Here is a 19,504-nt window from a genome sequence, read left to right as displayed (position 1 = left end):
CCGTGGTTGCCATGGGAGCGACGTCGAAGCCGCGATTGCGTAAGAAAATGGAGCATCACGGGAAATGTAGTTCTCGGCGCTCTTTTTCAACCCTCACTTTTGGCATGGATCCCTGGGGTGAGAGAAGATGTGGTGACAGTGGTTACAAATCTGGCACCTAAAACCAATGGTTTCTGGGCAGGAAATGTTGCTTTATTTATTTTTTTAAAATATCTATTGATTGCCGACTATATCCCAGGGTTCTCTGCTCTTAGTTTTTACTTTTCTGTCCCCAGTAGACATGATTTGGGAATAGAGAGTGAAACAATATCTTGAGCTATTTTTTAGTAATTTAGTAGAAACAAAGAATATTTAAGCCTTAAACCCCAAAATAAGGCATGTGATTTTAACGTTTTCCAACTTTCAGAATATTCTATCATGTTTTATGCAATAGCACTTAATGAGTTATGCATGGGCTTCCCCTACATATATCATTTACTTTATGAATGTAGATTATTTTTGTTTGAACTTAGTGGTCTTTTCATAGAGCTCCAGGAATCTCCAGATCAATAATAAACATTGGATTGTACTACATTCAGGCCCTGTGCTACAGAGAGTAAAGAAAATAGAGTAAGACAACATCCTGACCCTCCAGAAAGTTATACAGAGCTCATTATAATTATAACCCAAGGAAGCAAATGATGTAAGCTTTGTAGTAGAAGTACAGAAAAATTATATGAGAACAAAAGTGGCTAATTATGCCTGAAGGAGTTGTTGAGACATTCATGGCCCTGATAGTATTTGATCTGTTGTTTGATTGTTGAATTTGACCCAGGCTGTCTTGCCCAAGATGTCCTAAATATTTGAAGGAGATACTTTTGCTCCAACCCTCTATATTTTGGCTCAGTTTCTAAGGTATGATGTCCAAGAACATAACTTGAAGTAAGATGGACCTAGATTCAACTCCTGACTCAGCCATACTAGCTAAGTTACCATATTGCCATAATGAAATTACTTAATTTTTCTGAATCTCAATTTATGATACTTTAAGCAGGGAAAGATTATGAGTTTTAAAAAATAAGGTAAATATATGTCCTTGTCATTATCACATGGCTACTGTGAAGGATCTTGCCATTCTGGATTTTACCATGTTGGTTATGAGAAGGCAAATAAGATTTTTAAAAAGAGTGTGCCATGATGAGACCTTAATTTCTTTTTAAATATTTATTTTTTTTTTAGTTGTAGTTGGACACAATACCTGGCCCTGGATTGAACGCAGGGCCTCACAGTGCTATGCAAATGTTCTACTGCTGAGCCACAACCCCAGTCCCTCACCCCCACCTTAATTTCAATGAGATAACTTTTTGTAGCTGCTTTAAGTTTTCTGGTGTTTAGCAGACCATGTGGATAGGTGGGAAATTAACAGAATTTTTACATTTCCCCATTTGTTTTCAAAGTTGTATGATCCTTTTTTGGGGGAAAAATAGCACATAGAAAAAATGAAGAGGAAGAAATAAGTCTACCCCCAGAATACCTAGTAAACATTTTGATGTGCTTCATTCTAGTTGTATTCTTAAAGTTGAGATTATACTGTAAAGTTAATTAATATCCTTATTTTAAACATGCTCATTTCCCCATATCAATTTTTTAAAACATAATGTTGATGGCTGCATAATATTCTGCAATATAGCTTTTTTTTTCATAATTTACTTAGGCATTTTTCTACTGTTAAGATTGAGATGGTTTAGAGTAAACACCTAACATGATTGGATTAATCAGAGTCCTTTCCTGGAATTTTTCAAAATAGAATTAGGAAAAACAAATCATTCCCTTTTGAAGGAAGTTAGCCTTCCTGCTCTGTTAAATGAAGATGTTATTCTGTTGTTAGAGAAGATGAAGCAGATACACATGGATAGGAAGAGAAAGTTCTGACACGTTTCATGGCTCTGGTTATCTCCAGGGGTCTTCTGTGTCCTGACCTTATGAATTTACTGTTCAGCTCTCCCTTTGATTATATGAGACATCCTAGGATCCTTGTAATAAGAATGATAAAAATGAGTTTTTCATTTTTGTCTATGTCAGTTCAAGTTGAATTTTGGAATTTACATCAAAAAGAGGCTATCTTAGATAGTTACTATAGTGACAGTAGAGAGTGAGGCTTAGGAAAAGGGAGAAAAGTCAATTGCTTCTCTCATTGATGAAGTGGTGATCCTTTTTTTTTTTTAATTTGTTTTTGCTGTAGATGGACAGCATGACTTTATTTTATTTGCTTATTTTTTTATATATGGTGCTAAGGATTGAACCCAGAGCTTCACCCATGCTCTACCACTGAGCCACAGCCACAGCCCAGTGGTGATCCTCTTAACCAACTCTTGGAGGCACAGCAGAGAACAGGCATAGAGGACATGGCGAGTTTGAGATATCACCCAGCATCTGTGCATTATCCAAACCTAGTAAGAACTCTCCTCCAGCTTTTTAGAAGTTATACACTTTCTATAAACTTTTCTCTCACAAAAGGCAACTCTTCCGGACTTTGCAATATTTTTCAGAAATTTAATTTGATAGCTTCTAAGCCATCTTCTATGGTAACACCCAGCATTCAGTTCCTAGAGACTGTTCATGGAAATTCATTAGAGCCACAAAGTGAGAGAGGGGATTCGTTTTCTCTTGCCACAACACTGCTAATTAAGTCATCTGACTGTACTAGAACCACAATATAACCTACAGAAAAAGATCACCCACTCCCTGTTATTAGCAGATTACGTTGGCAAAGCACTGAGAAGGAAGTAGTTCAGATGCATGTGGGTGAACATTTGTGTCTTATTTTGGAGTTATTTGCTAATAGATATTTACCTAGTTAAGGTTTTGTTTCTTAATTGGCCTGCAAAATAATTATAAAGCACAAGGTGAAGGTTTTGGGGTTGATGTTGATAATAAGGTTGCTTCTAGAGTCATTTTAACTATGTTCAATTTAGGTAATATTAAATTCAACAAATAAAATCACAGTTTGATGCGTTGATCTCATCTCCTCACCCCAGCCTCCTACCAGACCCACCAACGCTTCAGTGTAGGACTGACCTTCCCATTTAAATGCCCAAGAAAACTCTGCATCTTGGTCACACTGAAAAAATGGGGAAATTTTCTGAACCCTAAATATCTATGTGTGACTTACCTTAATTACATTAAAGGGGGAAAAGTTCTCTTATTGAAGTAAAGTCCTTCTTTTAGTGAAAAGAGAGTGTGGGAAAATGTGAGAGGAAATGTGATTTCTGCCAAATATAATAGCAAAGAAACCTCCCTACCAACTTATTCCTGCTCTTATTTCCCCTCTCCAATTCCCACGTTACCTCTTCCCCTGAGAAATCAGCCCACAGCCCCTCAGCCCTGAGGGGGACAGATTCCATTGAGGCTGGGAGGTAGGTGGATGGGGTAGGGAACATATTCTTGGCATCCCAGAAAAACATAGACATTTAACTAGAGAAATATGGTTGTCTATGGTGTTAGTACTTCAAGATTATAGTTCAGGGGCTGGGGCTGTGGCTGTGGCTCAGTAGCAGAGCACTTGTCTGACAGTGTGAGGCCCTAGGTTAGATGTTTAGCACCACATAAAAATAAACAATACTGTAACAAAAACACTGGGCATGGGCATTAAAAAAAAAAGATAAACTTAAGTTCAATTATGAGTCAAAAGTATGTTCTAGAGACCTGATCACTTTTTAATTTTTTTTTTTTTTTTTTGTACCAGAGATTGAACCCAGCGACGCTTAACCACTGAGCCATATCCCTGGATGGTTTTTTTGTTTGTTTGTTTGTTTGTTTTGAGACAGGATCTTGCTAAGTTGCTTAGGGCCTCACTAAGTTGCTGAAGCTGGCTTTGAACTTGGGATCCTGCCTTGGCCTCCTGAGTCACTGGGATTACAGGCGTGTACCACCACACTTAGTACCATATTTTTTTCCTATGGAAAAAATTTCCAAAAACATATTCTGTAACAAAGTGTCTTTATAAGTTGTGACTAAATTCTCTTGTAAATTGAGAGTTGAATCCATTTCCAAATTGTGGCAATATTGGATTTGAAGGGCACATGGGCAATCGTGAACACACACACCCAGACACACACACACAGTCCAGAGTGTTTAAAATAAATGTTCAGAGCACACTCCATTAAACTTACCTAAGTGACATAAACTCCCTTAAAGAGTTTATTATGAAATCAGGGAAAACCAAAATTTCTATTCATTTATCAATATGCATACATATCTATTAATATTACAATGTGCCAAAACAGTTTCCTTTTATAGGTATAAAACAAAGCAACATCGAAGACAAAGCATGAATGTAAGAGAAGGAGGTAATAACTACCATTTTCACTGGTAGAACACCTCAGCTTTGACAATGAAAACATTAGGTATTTCATGAAGATTATTCAAAAGATAATGCTCAAAATGGGTTTTGTAAATCATTTATTATGATTGAAAGGGAAGAAAATGATAGGAGACAAATATTACAATTAAACATGAAACACTATTCTCATGTAACCAATCATAATAACATACTTTGAATTTTTTAAATGGCTATATAAGTAATTTTCCAGAAAATAAAATTTTCACATCATCAGTTACAGAAAATTGATTTCTTTCCATCAAAATATTTTATCTCTGCTCTATCAAAAATAAATGCCAAGTATAAGGTACTACAGTTTAAGCTAAGCCTTTACTACTTATTTTTAAATTAGAAAATTTGGGGGTGCTAAGAGAGGGGAGTTTACCAGATGGTGAATGAACGAACTACTGCCTGAGAATAAAGTTCTCACACCTTAGTAACAGTTCTGTCAAGCCCCCGGGCTCACCAACTAATGATTATTAAATGGTTTTCTGGGAGCTCAGAAATTCTGTATCCCAGCCAAAAGACTCCTCAGAGTCATCCCAAATTGGTAATCAGTTTACTCTAAAAAACGAATTTATTTATTCAGTGAGTAGTTGTGGCTCAAAAGATATAGAGGAAATGGCCAATGGAAATCCATTTCTACAGAGGTTTTAAAAGCTTCTATTTGTTGTTCCAATAAAGTACACTATTCCTTAAGTAATATATTCCTTGCCTCTGCTCCTTTGAAGGATGGAAGGCTGAGTATGAGAACAGTACATTACCATGGGGAGAAAGCAGCAAAGAAGAAATACAAGGGGCTCTGCAAGCAAAGTAATTCAGCAGCTAACATTTTTCTCAAATTGATTAAAAACAATGACACAAAAGTGATAAATATGTCCAAAAATAAATACGAATATTCTACACATAAATAAAATTAAGTATACTCGTGATTACTATTATAGTTAAACATTTCTATAATATCATTTTCATGTCTTATCACAGTTTCATTTTTATCATGAATCCTCATTACATTGTTTTGACACATACTGCAATGTACTGGCCACTTACCTAACCTAGTAAAGTCATACATCTCAATATTCTTTCAACTAAAATTTTATCTCCTTTGATAGAAGAATTATTTTCTAATTCTCTTTTCTCAAAATGTCCAACAAATATTTGGGAATATATTTTCAAACTCTCAGAAAGGAGTATGTGAGGGGTAAGCTTTAAGGACTATCTTTGTTTTCAAAGATATTATTGAATGAAGCAAGGTCAAGTTGACCCCGTACCAAATGCAAGGAAATGCGAGCAATATTCCAGTGAACTTGTGCTATGCTGACAGCCAAGGAATGTCAGGAATCACTGCCTCGTTTTAAACTTTACACTCCAGTGATCTGCGAAGGCGACAGGGTATACTTTCTAATACCACACAGGAGGGTCTGGTTACCTAACTTCTGTTTTTTCATGTAATGATTCACAGAGCCACAAAATTTATTGCACTTGCTCTAAAAATTTACCCCTCCACATCACATGCAGCTGTTTCTTACACTGTGCACTCTGTTCCTTTCCAAATACCACCTCATTAATAAAGAGCACATTTAATTACAGTACTTACATTTTTTGGCAGGGAGCTTTTCCAAATACTCAACAGGTACACAGAGTAAGAGTTTGGAATCTCCCTTTCTAAAGATGGCCAGAATATTCAAAAGAGAAAAAATAAAAGAAAAGCTACAGTGCTTGATGCCTCTGATGGCTAGGAAGACGGGGAGAAATGACCAGTTTTAACCTATTTAAGAGAAAATGAACATGCTGGCAAATTGTATGTTCATGTTTTATTGCTATTTGAATATTTAAGAATCAGATAAGAGAGAGTAACCCCTATTTTTGCTGAAGTTTGGATACTGGTGTGTGGGTGCCACATGGCTGGAGTGAATCAGCTTGCTGACAGCCAGTGAAGCCATCATAGAGGCAAGGACTGAAGGTTCAGGCTCCAGAGCCTTCATAAAAGGGTGGGGCCTTTGGTGGGCCTGCTGCTTGGAAGGAGGAGCTGGCTTCCCATGGCCCTGGCTTGGGGTCCCTGGGTCCTGCTTGAGAGCAGGGCTGGAGCGGAGAGGTGGTGAAACGCTGCCTTCTGTTGATGGAAGTTGTTGATGTAACTGGCGATCAAAAGAGTGATTTCAAGAATCTAAAGCAAGAAAAGCAGAATGATTATGTTCCTGAGATGTTTGCACGGATGACAAGGGAGTAAAGGGTTGGCTATTCGCAACCAGCCTTCCAGAATCCCCTTCTCTGTAGATCACACAGTGGAGTTCTTACCTGCCGGGCACTATCAAGGTACGGTCCCATGTTCCCATTACTTAAATCAGCAGACAGAATGAATCTCAAAAAAACAATGGAGTTTAGTGGCAATGTTCGGAAATGCGAAGGTTAGCCACCACTCTTTCAATTAACTTAAAGCCACATTTGTGAATATATGAATCAAGAAATTCAGTCCGTCATACAGATTAATGCTTTATTCAAACTAAATGATTGAGCATGCTTCAATTTTTGGCACTTGATCATGAACTGCTTCCACTTAAGTAGTCTTAATTAGGAAAGAGATCTACCATTTTTTTTTAAGCTTCAGATTTTGAGAAAGTCTCTTTTACTTGATGATTTTAAGATAAAGTTTTATGAAAGCCAATTTCTCATTCTTTGGACTACAGAATTGCACTTTAGAATGTTGCCCTTTTATTTGCTGGCTTTCACTTAAGAGACATTAAAAATATATAATTTGTTCTAAACAGTAAAGGAACAAGTAGGTTTTAATGATAAAACTCTGATCTTTTCTTTAATGAGTCCATAAAGCAAATAATCCCCAGTAAGAGAATATGTATAAAGTACCTGACAACAATCACTTACTCTGCGGCCATTTCTTTTGAACTTTCTATTTACTAGGTCCTAGGCTAAGAACTTTGTAAACCTCCTTCATTAAGTATATAAGCTAAAAGACGTAGGTAGTATCATACTATTTTTTAGACAAAGAAACAAGACTGACTAGACCCATGGTGGTTAAATTTTAAGTAATATATGTTTTCCCAACTGGAACCGCTTTTTGCTCAATGACTGTTTTAATACAAAAAGAACTAAAGAACTAGTGTAAAAAAAAAAAAAGGTAGCAGAAAGAGTTCTACTCACCTTGGGTTTTGCCATGGCAAAAAGTAATTTCTCTGTTGATTTGTCTTTTGAATGTGTATTGTTAATGACTACCATAAAATCATCTTGAAAACCTCCAAAGGTCATAAGACTTTTGTACACATAGCTGACTATTAACCTCTTCAAAGAAAAGAAAAAGTAAAGGTTATATGCTTTTTTATGTTCAGAGAAAGATGAGAAATGAGTAATATATCTATCTCCACTAAAATGCTAATATTAATTAATTATGGCATAATGCAAAAAGTATTTTCTAAAATCAAATCTATTTTGATCTAAAATAGATAGTAGTGGAACTCAATTTATTTAGGCATCATCTACCTTTACAATTAAAGTACATTTAAATGCTGAAAAAATTCACTTCAGAAAAATTAGAAACTATGAAGAAAACAAAAAACCTCTTGTATTTGGCACCCAGTGGAAAATCACTGTTAATATATTTTCATATATATATATATATACATATATATATATATATGAAAAAAATATATATATTTTTTTTAAACCAGAAATTGAACCTAGTAGTGCTTAACCACTAAGCCACATTCCCAGCCTATTTTATTTTTTATTTTGAGACAGGGTCTTGCTAAGTTGCTTAGGGCCTCCCTACCTTGCTGAGGCTAGCTTTGAACTTGGGATCCTCCTGCCTCAGCCTCCTGATCCTTGAGTCACCATGCCTGGCTATTTTCATATGTTCTAGGTTCTGTCAGGTATCTCCTGACATTTTTCCATGATAACAAATGCACTTGTCTAACATTATTGTAATGACTTCACAGGCACCCTTTTAGTTAGCAGGCTACTGCAGTCATTTATCACTTATTGCAGGGTATTTTGTTTATATCTTGTAATATTTGGGGACATATTTCATAATGCACATAACCCTTCTTTGGTTATGAAAGCAAACACCAAGACTTGCTAGCTTAAAAAGTGAGGACAATTTTTGAGAATTTTTCCAAAACTCTCCTTCAGAGAGGTTATAACCATTTATATTCTCAACACTACATTCTAATAACACTGGATATCATCATTCTTTTAAATCATATTTAATTTCTAGTGAAATTAAAATTTTAAAATATATTTACTGAATATTGACTCTTTTGTGAATTGAGTTGGTCATTGGCCCATTGGTATGTTCACAAGATTCTTCTTCCTTTTTCTTTTCTCCCCACCCCCACCCCATTTTGGTGTGGGGATTGAACCCAAGATCTGGCACATGTTGACCATATCTTCTACCACTGAGTTACACCTCAACCCTATGATATTTTTATTGTCTTATAAATAAGACATCTGTGCATGTTGAGGAATCAACCCTTTGTAATATATGAAATTTAAACTTTAGACACTTGTCTTTTTTCTAACCTTTATTTTATTTACTTTTATATGATGCTGAGGATTGAACCCAGGGCCTCACAAGTGCTAGGCAAGCACTCTACCACTGAGCCACAACCCCAGCCCCACAAACATTTTTTTCCAATGCATTTCTAAAACAATTTAAGAGACAGAATTCAAATGTGCACAGCCTAAAAGTGATCTGCACATGTAAGGATCATCTGAGCAGAGTCCACGGCACCTGTACCTTCAATTCCTGCCCACCAGATTTTTTTTTTTTACTAAGTAATCTGACACATGAAATGTGATAGAAAATAATGTAACTTCAGATAAATACATGAACATATAAAAAGCACAGGTTGGCTTTACTTTTAATCATGTGAAAATCTCTAAGTTTTTGTATTTGTACATGTGAACTGGGAGATGATATTATTGGAAATTATAGAAATTATGTATAGAAGCCTTAGTGAAACTGAACTTAAACTTCGATCATTAAACTTTCTACTTTAATAATATCTTAAATATTTTTATTTTCCACAGGACACAATTTTCTTAATTCTTTAAAAAATATTCTTTTCACCATCACAACCAAGATTGCAATTTAATCATGCACAATAGATAACCATCTTATCTTGGTTTAAAGATAAAAGTGTAAGCATAGTTGTATTTGTAAAATGACTCTTCATTAGGAATACTGCTATCTGAACATGAGAAAAATCAGATTAAGGAGTGTTGTCTTCTGTTTACAGTACACTGAGCAATGGAAATAGTGGATTCAATGTAACACTTTAGGGCTTAATCTTACCATGGAGTTGTATTCTAAGATGCTCAAACCATTCTCATGTATAGCCAGCCACATGAAAGCATTTCCAAGTGAGGATGGAGTTATGGGCTACAAAGAGTCAAAAACGTGGTCATAAATGCTATGCAAAAGCATAGAAATATTTTCCAATCTAAATGTCATATAACATATAGCACTATAAAAAACAAAAATGTATTACTAAAAATCTCTCTTGGGGAAGAGGTTGTGTGGTATACTGGAAAGAGCAGTGAATTTGATAGTAGGAGAACTGGTATTGAGGCCCAAATCTGCTACTTAATAACATGTGCATTTGGATATGCTAATTAATCCCTTCAAGACTCAATCTCTTATCTTTCATGTGGAAACTATAATTTTTAGATCTTATTTTTGTTTCAAGAGACTAAGAGTTGATAAAGCTTTGAGGGTTTCTGTGATGACCAAAATATACTGATGTGCTTTATAAGGCGTGTAGTGCTCTTATAAATCTTTATAATAATTGTACATTGTAAGTATTCTTACAATGTAAAAGGATTACTGTAGTAATGTAACCTATCTGAAAGTTTATTAAATCTGATATCAATGTCTAACAAAAAATAAAAAGAAAATACGTAACTGTGATCAATTGTAATGAGAAATGAGTAATGCTAAAAAATGAGTAATGCTAAAAGTTTCTACCAATTTTTCACTGCGAAAGCAATAAAATTGAATCAACAAAAATAATCTCACCAGAAAAAGAATCCAATTAAAACCCAGGAATATTTTTGAGCAATTTACAATGTTTTCTTCAGTTAACAAAACTACTTCTTTTAAGTCTAGCAAAACAATATCAAGATTATAGATAAGGAACTGGGATGAATCTTGCATTATTTGTATATAGTAAAACAACAGAATTTCACACATAAAAAACCTTGGGTTATCAGCCTATTGAGGGTCCGTTTGCAAAAGGCAAGCAAACATTAAAAACAAAGCCATTTAATTCAAGTATCCTTCAACTGCTGAATGGATAAACAAAATGTTTATGTGAATATACACACACACTTGCAAACACATATATTATGGAATATTATTCAGCCTTAGAAAGAAAGGGTACAATATGAATGAATCTGATAGACATTACCCCAAGTGAAACAAATAACTAACCACAAATGGATGAATAAGGTAAAATTCCTTATGTGTATGGTTCCAAGTATGGTCAAATTCATAGAGACATAAAGATGGTTGCTAGGAGCTGAGCGGTAAGAACAAGAATGGACAGTTAGTGTTCAGGGGGAATAGAATTTCAGGCCAGAAAGATTTTTAAAGTTCTGGAAGTAGATGGTGGTGATGTTGACACCACAATGTGAAGGTAATTAATGGCATGGGACTGTCCACTTAAATTGATTAAGATAGTCAATTTAATGTTATGGGTATTTAACCACATACAAAACACAGAAGGGCCACCAAAAAGCAAACAAAGAAGTGTCTCCCTGTTATAAAGAAGAAGAAAAAAAGTGCTGGTCATGCATTCTGAAGCACAGTATCATTATTTAATATTCTGTGCCAGCAAGCACAAAAACTGTTGTCAAAGCAGAAAAGGATATTCAATAGTCCTTCCAATGGTGAAGTCAGAATTAAAATTCATGAAAAATGTTCTACAGTTCAAATTTATTCCTTATATTTAAAAAACACTCCCTGCAAATATATTACTTTTATAGATTACTAACGAAATCATCTCTTCACTTAGTATATAGATTCCAAAAACAATTTCTTACCTAATGATAACACAATCACCCACAGAGTTAGAAGATACCTTAGATTTGACTTGTTCTAGTTTTTTAATAGAAGAGGAAACTAAGATCCAATTTTCTGGCCCAAAGATGCACATGTATTCAATAAATATTTATTAAGTGATAATTATGTCCAAAGCATTATGGTTGGCATCAGAGAAGGAGGAATGTGCAGTTTCTTAGACAGGATAAAAGAAACATGACAGGAAAGAAAATAGTACAAACCAAGATGTATCTTAAGAGCCTAAGAGGGTTGAAAGTGGCATGGTTCAATACAACGAGGAGTTGAGGCAGTTTTTCCCTTGGGGGAAGCGACGGCTCTCTCCCTGGCAGGCTTTGCCTCCTTCCCTGGTGTTCTGAGTCGCTCTGTTCATGTCACTCCCAGGCAGGGCTGTGTTGACAGGGCTGTTGCAACACTGGCCCAAGCTAAGTGCAACAGTCCTGGAAGTTTGTTCCAACTCATCAGAAACCATGGGTTCATGTATCCCTAGAGCTCAAGGCCTGCCAAAGAGGACTCAGTCAATACTTCATAAATATGGGAGCAAATGAGTGTGAGGATGAATGAGAGGATGGATGGATGAATGAAGAGAGGACAGAGGATTTCAGCTGTTGTTTAGCCTCAGGAGTCTGGGGAAAGGCTGAGCAGAGGGGAACGTTGAGCAGAGGGGAGAAGAAAAAGACACTTCCTGCCCTTTCCCTAGTGTCCCTTTGTTGTTTTCTGTAAATTGTTGGGAATTTCCTCATTAAAAAAAAAAAAAAAACCAAATATACAAATCGGGGGTAAATCTGGTGGACTGTGCATACAAAGGTTCTCATTATGCATTTCCCTCCCGTTCTTTCTTACTTTTGCAAGAAACAACTTGGCACCAAAGAATGGCCACTTCCTGGCTACTGTCAAATAAATGCGCACACAGTCAGCCGAGTTGTGTCCCCGCAGGGCCATCCATCTGGTTGACAGTCGCTGGTACAGCTGCCTAAAAAAAGAAAAGGGCAAACACAAAACCACAGAAACACAAATTATCATCCTCCCAAGATGAAGCTCTCCTTGAGCCAACCCAAGCCCAGCTGTGCCACCTCCGCACACCTAGGCACAGCGGTTCTTGTGTGACTCTGTCACCAGTGTCCACCCCTTCTTTTTGGAGCATTTCTTTCACCAAATTCTCATGCTTTTTGTGTCTTCAACATAATCTGGTATCTTGGACTGTAAATTTTAAACATCTGAATAGCTAGCATCAAACCTTTGTGTAAATTACCTCAAAAAGTAGCTTCTCCTGGGAATATTTTCATTAAAAAAACAAACAAACAAACAAACAAAAAAAACCACAAAAAGCAGAGCCCAAAGATGAATCCCTAATTTTAGGTACTGCAACTCTTAGCTTAGAGAGATGCTGGAGGCAGGGATAAACTTCTCAAATCAAACCCTGAAGGCAGTCATTCATACCACACAGAAGAGACTTACCTTAAATGTTCCTATTTTGGAAAACTCATGGTAAACCAAATTTGCCTCTATTTTTAATCTAATCAGCCTTTTGTGTTCTCTAAAACTGAAACTCTAAATTAATTTAATTTAAATTTTATATTAAAAAGTTTTATATAAGATTTTTTTTTCAATTTACTTACAATGGACTATCCCAAAAAATGGTAAACATTTCATAAAATTAAACTTTTTCAAGGCCATTTTTTCTCTTATTCATTATCATTATTAGTTTGAACTAGAATGAATAACATCAAATGAAAAACACACGTAAGGTAATTTTTTCATTGGAACAAATATTTAGTTATTTCACAATGTACACATACTTCAAAACACACTGCACATGACAAATACACACTTTTATTTACCCACTTAAAAAATTTAAATATAAATTCTAAAGCATTTGAGCACATCTGGAATGAAAATAGCTATAACTTCTTGGGGCTTATCAGTATTTAAATTTTTGAGAAAGGTCATACTTCTTCCCCACCTTTAAAACTTTGTATGTAGCATGATTCTACCCTCTGTAAAGTAAAAAATATATCCTTACCTTAACTGTTCCTCAGAACAGCCATCTCTGTACCCTTTAGGATAAAATTTCTCTATAACTTGTTTGAGAGTTTGGTTGGCTTTACATTGATTGGAAACTTGTCCTGCTGGGGTTGAGAAAGGTCTTTCAAAATCTCCAATCTCCACCTAATTGGAAGTCCAAAAAAGAGAAAATAAAGAATATTGAAAATATTTTTTTAAGTCAGTTTAATTTTTTTCTAAACATTCTTTTTTTTAATACATAACACATAAATCTATGTGTCATGATTGTCTGATTATAAAATTTATAACAATACATAAGAAGTTTTATTAAGGCTAAATTTCATTTGAATTCTTTGTACATTTCAGTCCATTTCTATATTAATCTTCCTGAGTTACTATCATCATCAAATAATGTTTGCTAAAGGCCTATAACACAGGAAAATTTTTATTCAAGACACTACTTTTATTGCAAATAATAAGGTGAAATAAAAGTTAAAAATGACAAAAAGCTGGGTGTGGTGGTGCATGCCTGTAATCCCAGCGGCTCAGGAGGCTGAGGCAGGAGAAACTTGAGTTCAAACCCAGCCTCAGCAACTTAGCAAGACCCTAAGCAACTTAGTGGGACCTTGTCTCTAAATAAAATACAAAAAAAAGGTTGGGGATGTGGCTCAGTGGGTAAGCAAGCACCCTGGGTTCAATCCCCAGGAGCCAAAAAAAAAAAAAAAAAAAAAAAAAAGACTTCACCCAAAATAAAAATAAAATAAAAGGAAAAACCTCACAAAACTATAAGAAGTCCCCCAAAAAGTATTAGTCAAATTTTTTTTTAAGTGTCTCTTCTGAACATAATGGGAGCAAGAACTATGTTCTCATACTTGCTTCCTGTATTTATTCCACACACGTTACTGTATTTAGTCCCTCATTCTACTAGTCTCTTACTCCCTGGAATAGAGTCCTTCATTCCCCTCTCTTCCTTGATGAAAGAATGTTCAACCCTCATCTCTACTAACAGGCCACACACATACCCTCCTTTATGACCATCCTACTCCCCACTTATCCATCTCTCCATCCACACATGTACCCCTCCATTCATCCAAACCTGGACTCGGGTCTCACTGCAAGTCAGGCACTGTGCTAAGGGGTGGGGGAGAGGGAAAAGCCGAGCAGCTCCCAAATGCAGAGTTTACTAGCTAGTGATGGGGAGTGAGGGTTAACAGACACTCATGGTAAACTGAATTAAATGCTTAGTATAGGGTACCAAAAAGAGTTCAAGGAGGAAGACAGGATGGGGACATTTAGGTGAATGCCCTGCTGAAAATTCTCATCATTATCACTTCCCAACAAGCAGATGGAGGATTCCATTAAGCCTAGAATGGTCACATAGAATGCCCCTCATCGCCATTTAAGCTCCCTACTTCCAGTTTAGCTGTTCAACAACCAGCTTCTGAGGTTCTGAGCCTTTTATCCCCCCTAATTCCAGCTGCGTGTCACCCTTATAGCCTACTCTTCTAGGTTTCTTTTATTTTATTATTGAAATAAGGTTCTAGGGGTGTGTGTGTGTGTGTGTGTGTGTGTACACACACACACACACACACACACACATATATATATATATATGTTGTAGATGGACACAATACCTTTATTTTATTTGTTTATTTTTATGTGGTACAGGGGAATGAACCCAGTGCCTCATGCATGCTAGGCAAGTGCTCTGCCACTGAACCACAACCCTGGCCCCCTTCTAGGTTTTTTGACCCTGTTTCTTAGTCATTGGTTATCTGTGTGGCTTTGCTGTTGGGCTCCCATTTCTCATTTTTCCTGGTTTTTCTCAATCCCCAACTCCTTCCTAGTCAAGCATTCTATGTCCTCAAACCAATTAAAAACTGTCTGCCAGCTCTCCAACCACACCAAAATCCTTTCCCCAGAGGGAATTAGACACTGCTGCCACCTAGCACCAGGGAGGCAAACAGTAGTTACAAAACTAGTAGGCAAGCCTGCCTCCTAGGGGAGTCTGGTGGTTATGCCCAGGCTCAGCGTCTCCCTCCCTGGTGCTTGGCATACTGTTTGGCATAGAATAGACACAAGAAATGTTTGGAGAATAACTAAAAATTGACTCAGATAATTCCCAACACTCCTCACACGAACATAATGCCATACCAATCACTAGTACCACAACAAGGGGTCAGTTCTGAGAATTTCCCAATGTAGACAGAGCATCAATAACAACCTACAGATATTCAAATCTGTAATAGTAATAACTCATCTACAGAGTTCAGGTTTCATTAGTGTATCTCATTTATCTTCATGAAAACTGATCTGAGGAAAGCAGATCGGGAACATTGTTTAATTTTCCATATATAAATGGGAGCAAGAACTAAGTTCTCATTACTTGCTTCCTGTATTTATCCCACAATTATACTTTTAAAGTTAGTCATGTGCTTCTTGGTGTGTGGTCTTACCTCTCTTGTCTCTTCCTCAGACTCATCTAAAAATGTGGGAAATATAAATACTCAAAGTAGGTTATAATTTTTTGTATAAGCTTTCTTTTTTTAATTTTTTTTTAGTTATACATGGACACAATGTCTTTATTTCATTTATTTATTTTTATGTGGTGCTGAGGATCGAACCCAGGGTCTCACACGTGCGAGGCGCACGCTCTACCGCTGAGCCACAACCCCAGCCCCTGTAGAAGCTTTCTTAACAAAATGAAAAGCTAAAGTAAGAAGACAAATTTGAATCAGTAAAAATGAGGGTGATTTTCACAGAGAATCTGTGCGTCTAGAGGACTAAAACCTAAGATGGCAAGTGACAGAAAATCATTTATAAATAATCTTGTCACCAAGAACATGGGCCCTGTTTCTCTTTTCTTCAGCTTTTGACCTCTTATCAAAAGAGAACACACAGTGTAGCCCTAATGTTGAAAGTATGAATGATCTTCAAATTATTTTAAAAGTAAACTAAATTATCAACTGCTCATTCTTCCAGGAATGCTCACAGAGAAAGTGTCCTGGGTAAGGCTGTGCTAGACAGGAAGAGGGACAGGAACAGTCATGGCTCTTGGTGAGGCTTCAGCAAATGGTACAAAGCAGAAACACAATAAGTAATTATAAACCGCTGAGGTTAGGACAGCGATACATGGACATGTATGGAACATCATGGACACCTCAAGAGGGACTTTAACCCACCCAAGCAGGATTTGGGAAGGTTTCCTGGAATAAGTGACACCTATAATGAAAAGTACAGGCTGAGATAAAGTTAACAGGTGAAGGAGTGGGGTAGACACCCCAGCAAAGGAGACACCAGTGAAGCACATGAAGGAAAAAGGGAGCCATATGCAAGTCCTGGAACTGTGCATGGACCCACAATTTATACTTCACTAGAGCATAAAGTTCAAGATAGGGAGTGCAGAGGCTGGGAGGTGGCAGAGTTCACATCTTGTCAGGAATGTCCTTGTATGTAAATGAGGAAATTATAGCTATGTTCATTTTTTGCTATATTTCCCTCTTATTGATTAGTGCTGTATAAATAAATCTCCTTGAAAAAGTGACACTGTACCAGGGTCCCTGGCCTAACAGCTGGCACTCTGGCAGCCCTCCAGGGCTGCAAAGATGACACCCCAGGAATGGCTGGAAGGGGGAGCAGGATAAAGCCCACACCCCTCATGACTTTGTAATGGGTGCCAGAATACCTCTATAGAGAGACAAATATATGTCTATTCAATTAAGTCACTATTAATTTGAGTGTATGTTTATAGAAGGTCAGCTTAATCCTAATTGATATAATAGGTACATGAAGAAAGTGCTCTAGAGTTTTCAGGACTCAAGCCTGTTAGATTAAGAACAATTTCAACACAGCATCCTCAGCCCCACAGTGCAATGCTCAAATTCCTCTATTTAATAGAAGTCTAGAGGTCTAGAACTAAATTTTCTTTTCTTCTTCTTCTTTTTTTTTTTTTTTTTTGGCGGGGAGGGTACCAGAGATTGAACTCAGGGGCACTCAATCACTGAGCCCCAGCCCCAGCCCCATTCTGTATTTTATTTAGAGACAGGGTCTTACTGAGTTGCTGAGTGTCTCACCATTGCTGAGGTTGGCTTTGAACTCACGATCCTCCTGCCTCAGTCTCCTGAGCCTCTGGGATTACAGGCGTGCACCACCGTGCCCGGCTAAGAGCTAAATTTTCAAGAGAATAAGAAATGAGGTTTCCTTTACAGAATACTGTCTCATTCTGCATCATTGCAGTTGTTGGCAGTTGAGAGTCACACTGTAATTACAAAGCCTGCAGGGTTTAAGGTCTTAAATCACAGCAAAGTAGATTTAAAGAACAGCTGAAGGTATGTTGTTTTACTGCATCTTAATTCCATGAAGAAACTGGTGTCTTATCATTTCCATATATTATTCTACTCAACATGGAAGTTACCTGAGCTAAAAGAGCTGCCATTTCTAGTGCCAGATCCTTGCTCACAGGAAAAAGGCCATTTATTATTTGATCATTTGTCTGATACATTAACAACAACTTCTCTCTATCAGTCTCTCCATGGGCTTGCATTGAGAAATATAGTCTGAAAAAAAAAAAAGGAAAATTCTCATTAAATTATACACACACATACACACACACACACATATATATATGGACATATATATATATATATATGTGTGTGTGTGTGTGTGTGTATGTGTGTGTATATATATATATATATATATTTTTTTTTTTTTTTTCCATGCTGGGGACGAACCCAGGGCCTTGTGCATACTAGGCAAATACTGTACTACTGAGTAAAAATCCTCATGGATTACAGTGATAACTTCAAGTGGGGAAAGTCCCCAATGACATTCTTACAAAAGAAGAAAGTAAAGATAAATCCAGAGGATACAAATGGAATGGTTTTAACATGCTCCTTTAAGTTATATGAATTTAGACCATTACTATTGGTTGATGATCTGTTTCTATTTCTGTTTCAGCAAAATGAAAAGAAAATTTCTTTAAGGTGGAGGGACTCTTCTAGCTATTTTTTAATTCCCTGAAGTACCAAATCCTTAAATGTTCCTGAAGGATGTAAGACATTAAGAAAAATTAAATTTGCTCTCTCTTGTAGGGAATGAATGATGTCATCTTCATTTCAATGGGCCGTATAAACTTAATTTTCAAAATGCTATGAACATATGAACATACCAAAGAATAGGAAATGAATATTTCAACTCAAAATCAACCCCAAGTCAACATCAATTCATGGGGGAGGGAAGCGAGGTCTTCTCTGAGAATCCAAAAGGTAATATTTGTACATTTAGATGTGTTTTGACTTTTTGGCCACATGCGGATAAGCAGATTTAGGAGCTCAAAATAGTTTTACATGTATTCATTATTACTTGTTGAAACATGACATGATTTTTGTGATTTTCTGTTGGTTGGTTGGTTGGTTGGTTTTGAGATGGGGTCTCACTATATTGCCCAAACTGGTCTTTGCTTTCTTCCTGAAGTTAAGATCCTCCTGCCTCAGCTTCCTGAGTAGCTGGTACTGCAGGTGTAAGCCATTATGCCTGGCTTATGACATGGCTTTTATTTGTCTAGGAGTCTTCATCAAATCAGTGGCCCTTTTTATTTATTCACTGTGCTGTTTATATGTGAGACTTACAGGTCTCTGGAGTCAGATGAGGCATGGGTGCTATGAATGCTCCAGATGTTTTGGTAATGGGGAGAGTAAGCAACACCTTGACTCCCCTGAATATTATCATGGCAACACAGTGGTTGGAGAAGAGGGATTTGGGTCCAACAGTGAGGTGTGTGCCCAACGGGCTATCACTGTGGATTTTCCCTCTTTCTCTCTTTACATACTTGAAGGAGCAGACACAGCATTTCTCCGCAAAATTATTTCAAATGTCAGGGAAGGAGAGGGCAGCAAGCCCCTATCTGGGGAAACATGGTGGGTGTACTCTTAAATGTTCCTCCTAGCCCATGATTCTGATCATTTTTCCTATCACACCCAGTTTACAAATCAGAGCAGTTTCCTGGAAAAAAAAATCAATCCTACACCCCTTTTTATCTATGATTGCATGACGACAAATAATGCAGGATT

General features: G+C 36.7%; 1 protein-coding gene across 3 annotated transcripts in view; it reads right to left on the bottom strand.

The window, feature by feature from the left end:
* Positions 1-4,528: 4,528 nt before the first annotated feature.
* Plekhh2 (pleckstrin homology, MyTH4 and FERM domain containing H2) overlaps positions 4,529-19,504 on the bottom strand; it is a 116,091-nt gene continuing 101,115 nt past the window's right edge. Inside the window, exons 25-30 of one of the 3 annotated variants that reach the window (XM_027934557.2) lie at positions 17,851-17,992; positions 13,456-13,601; positions 12,276-12,405; positions 9,669-9,755; positions 7,520-7,657; positions 4,529-6,527 (exon numbers count right to left, since the gene is read on the bottom strand). In XM_027934557.2, the coding sequence (XP_027790358.1) occupies positions 6,342-6,527; positions 7,520-7,657; positions 9,669-9,755; positions 12,276-12,405; positions 13,456-13,601; positions 17,851-17,992 (829 nt within the window). In that variant the 3' untranslated portion in view covers positions 4,529-6,341. The remainder of the gene's footprint in view (positions 6,528-7,519; positions 7,658-9,668; positions 9,756-12,275; positions 12,406-13,455; positions 13,602-17,850; positions 17,993-19,504) is intronic. The other 2 variants (XM_071601233.1, XM_071601232.1) reach the window with 2 other exon arrangements.

The sequence above is a fragment of the Marmota flaviventris genome, chromosome 14, assembly GCF_047511675.1.
Source record: "Marmota flaviventris isolate mMarFla1 chromosome 14, mMarFla1.hap1, whole genome shotgun sequence".
Taxonomy (NCBI): domain Eukaryota; kingdom Metazoa; phylum Chordata; class Mammalia; order Rodentia; family Sciuridae; genus Marmota; species Marmota flaviventris.
The sequence above is the reverse complement of the archived record's forward strand: the minus strand, read 5'-3'. Positions and strand labels throughout refer to the sequence as shown.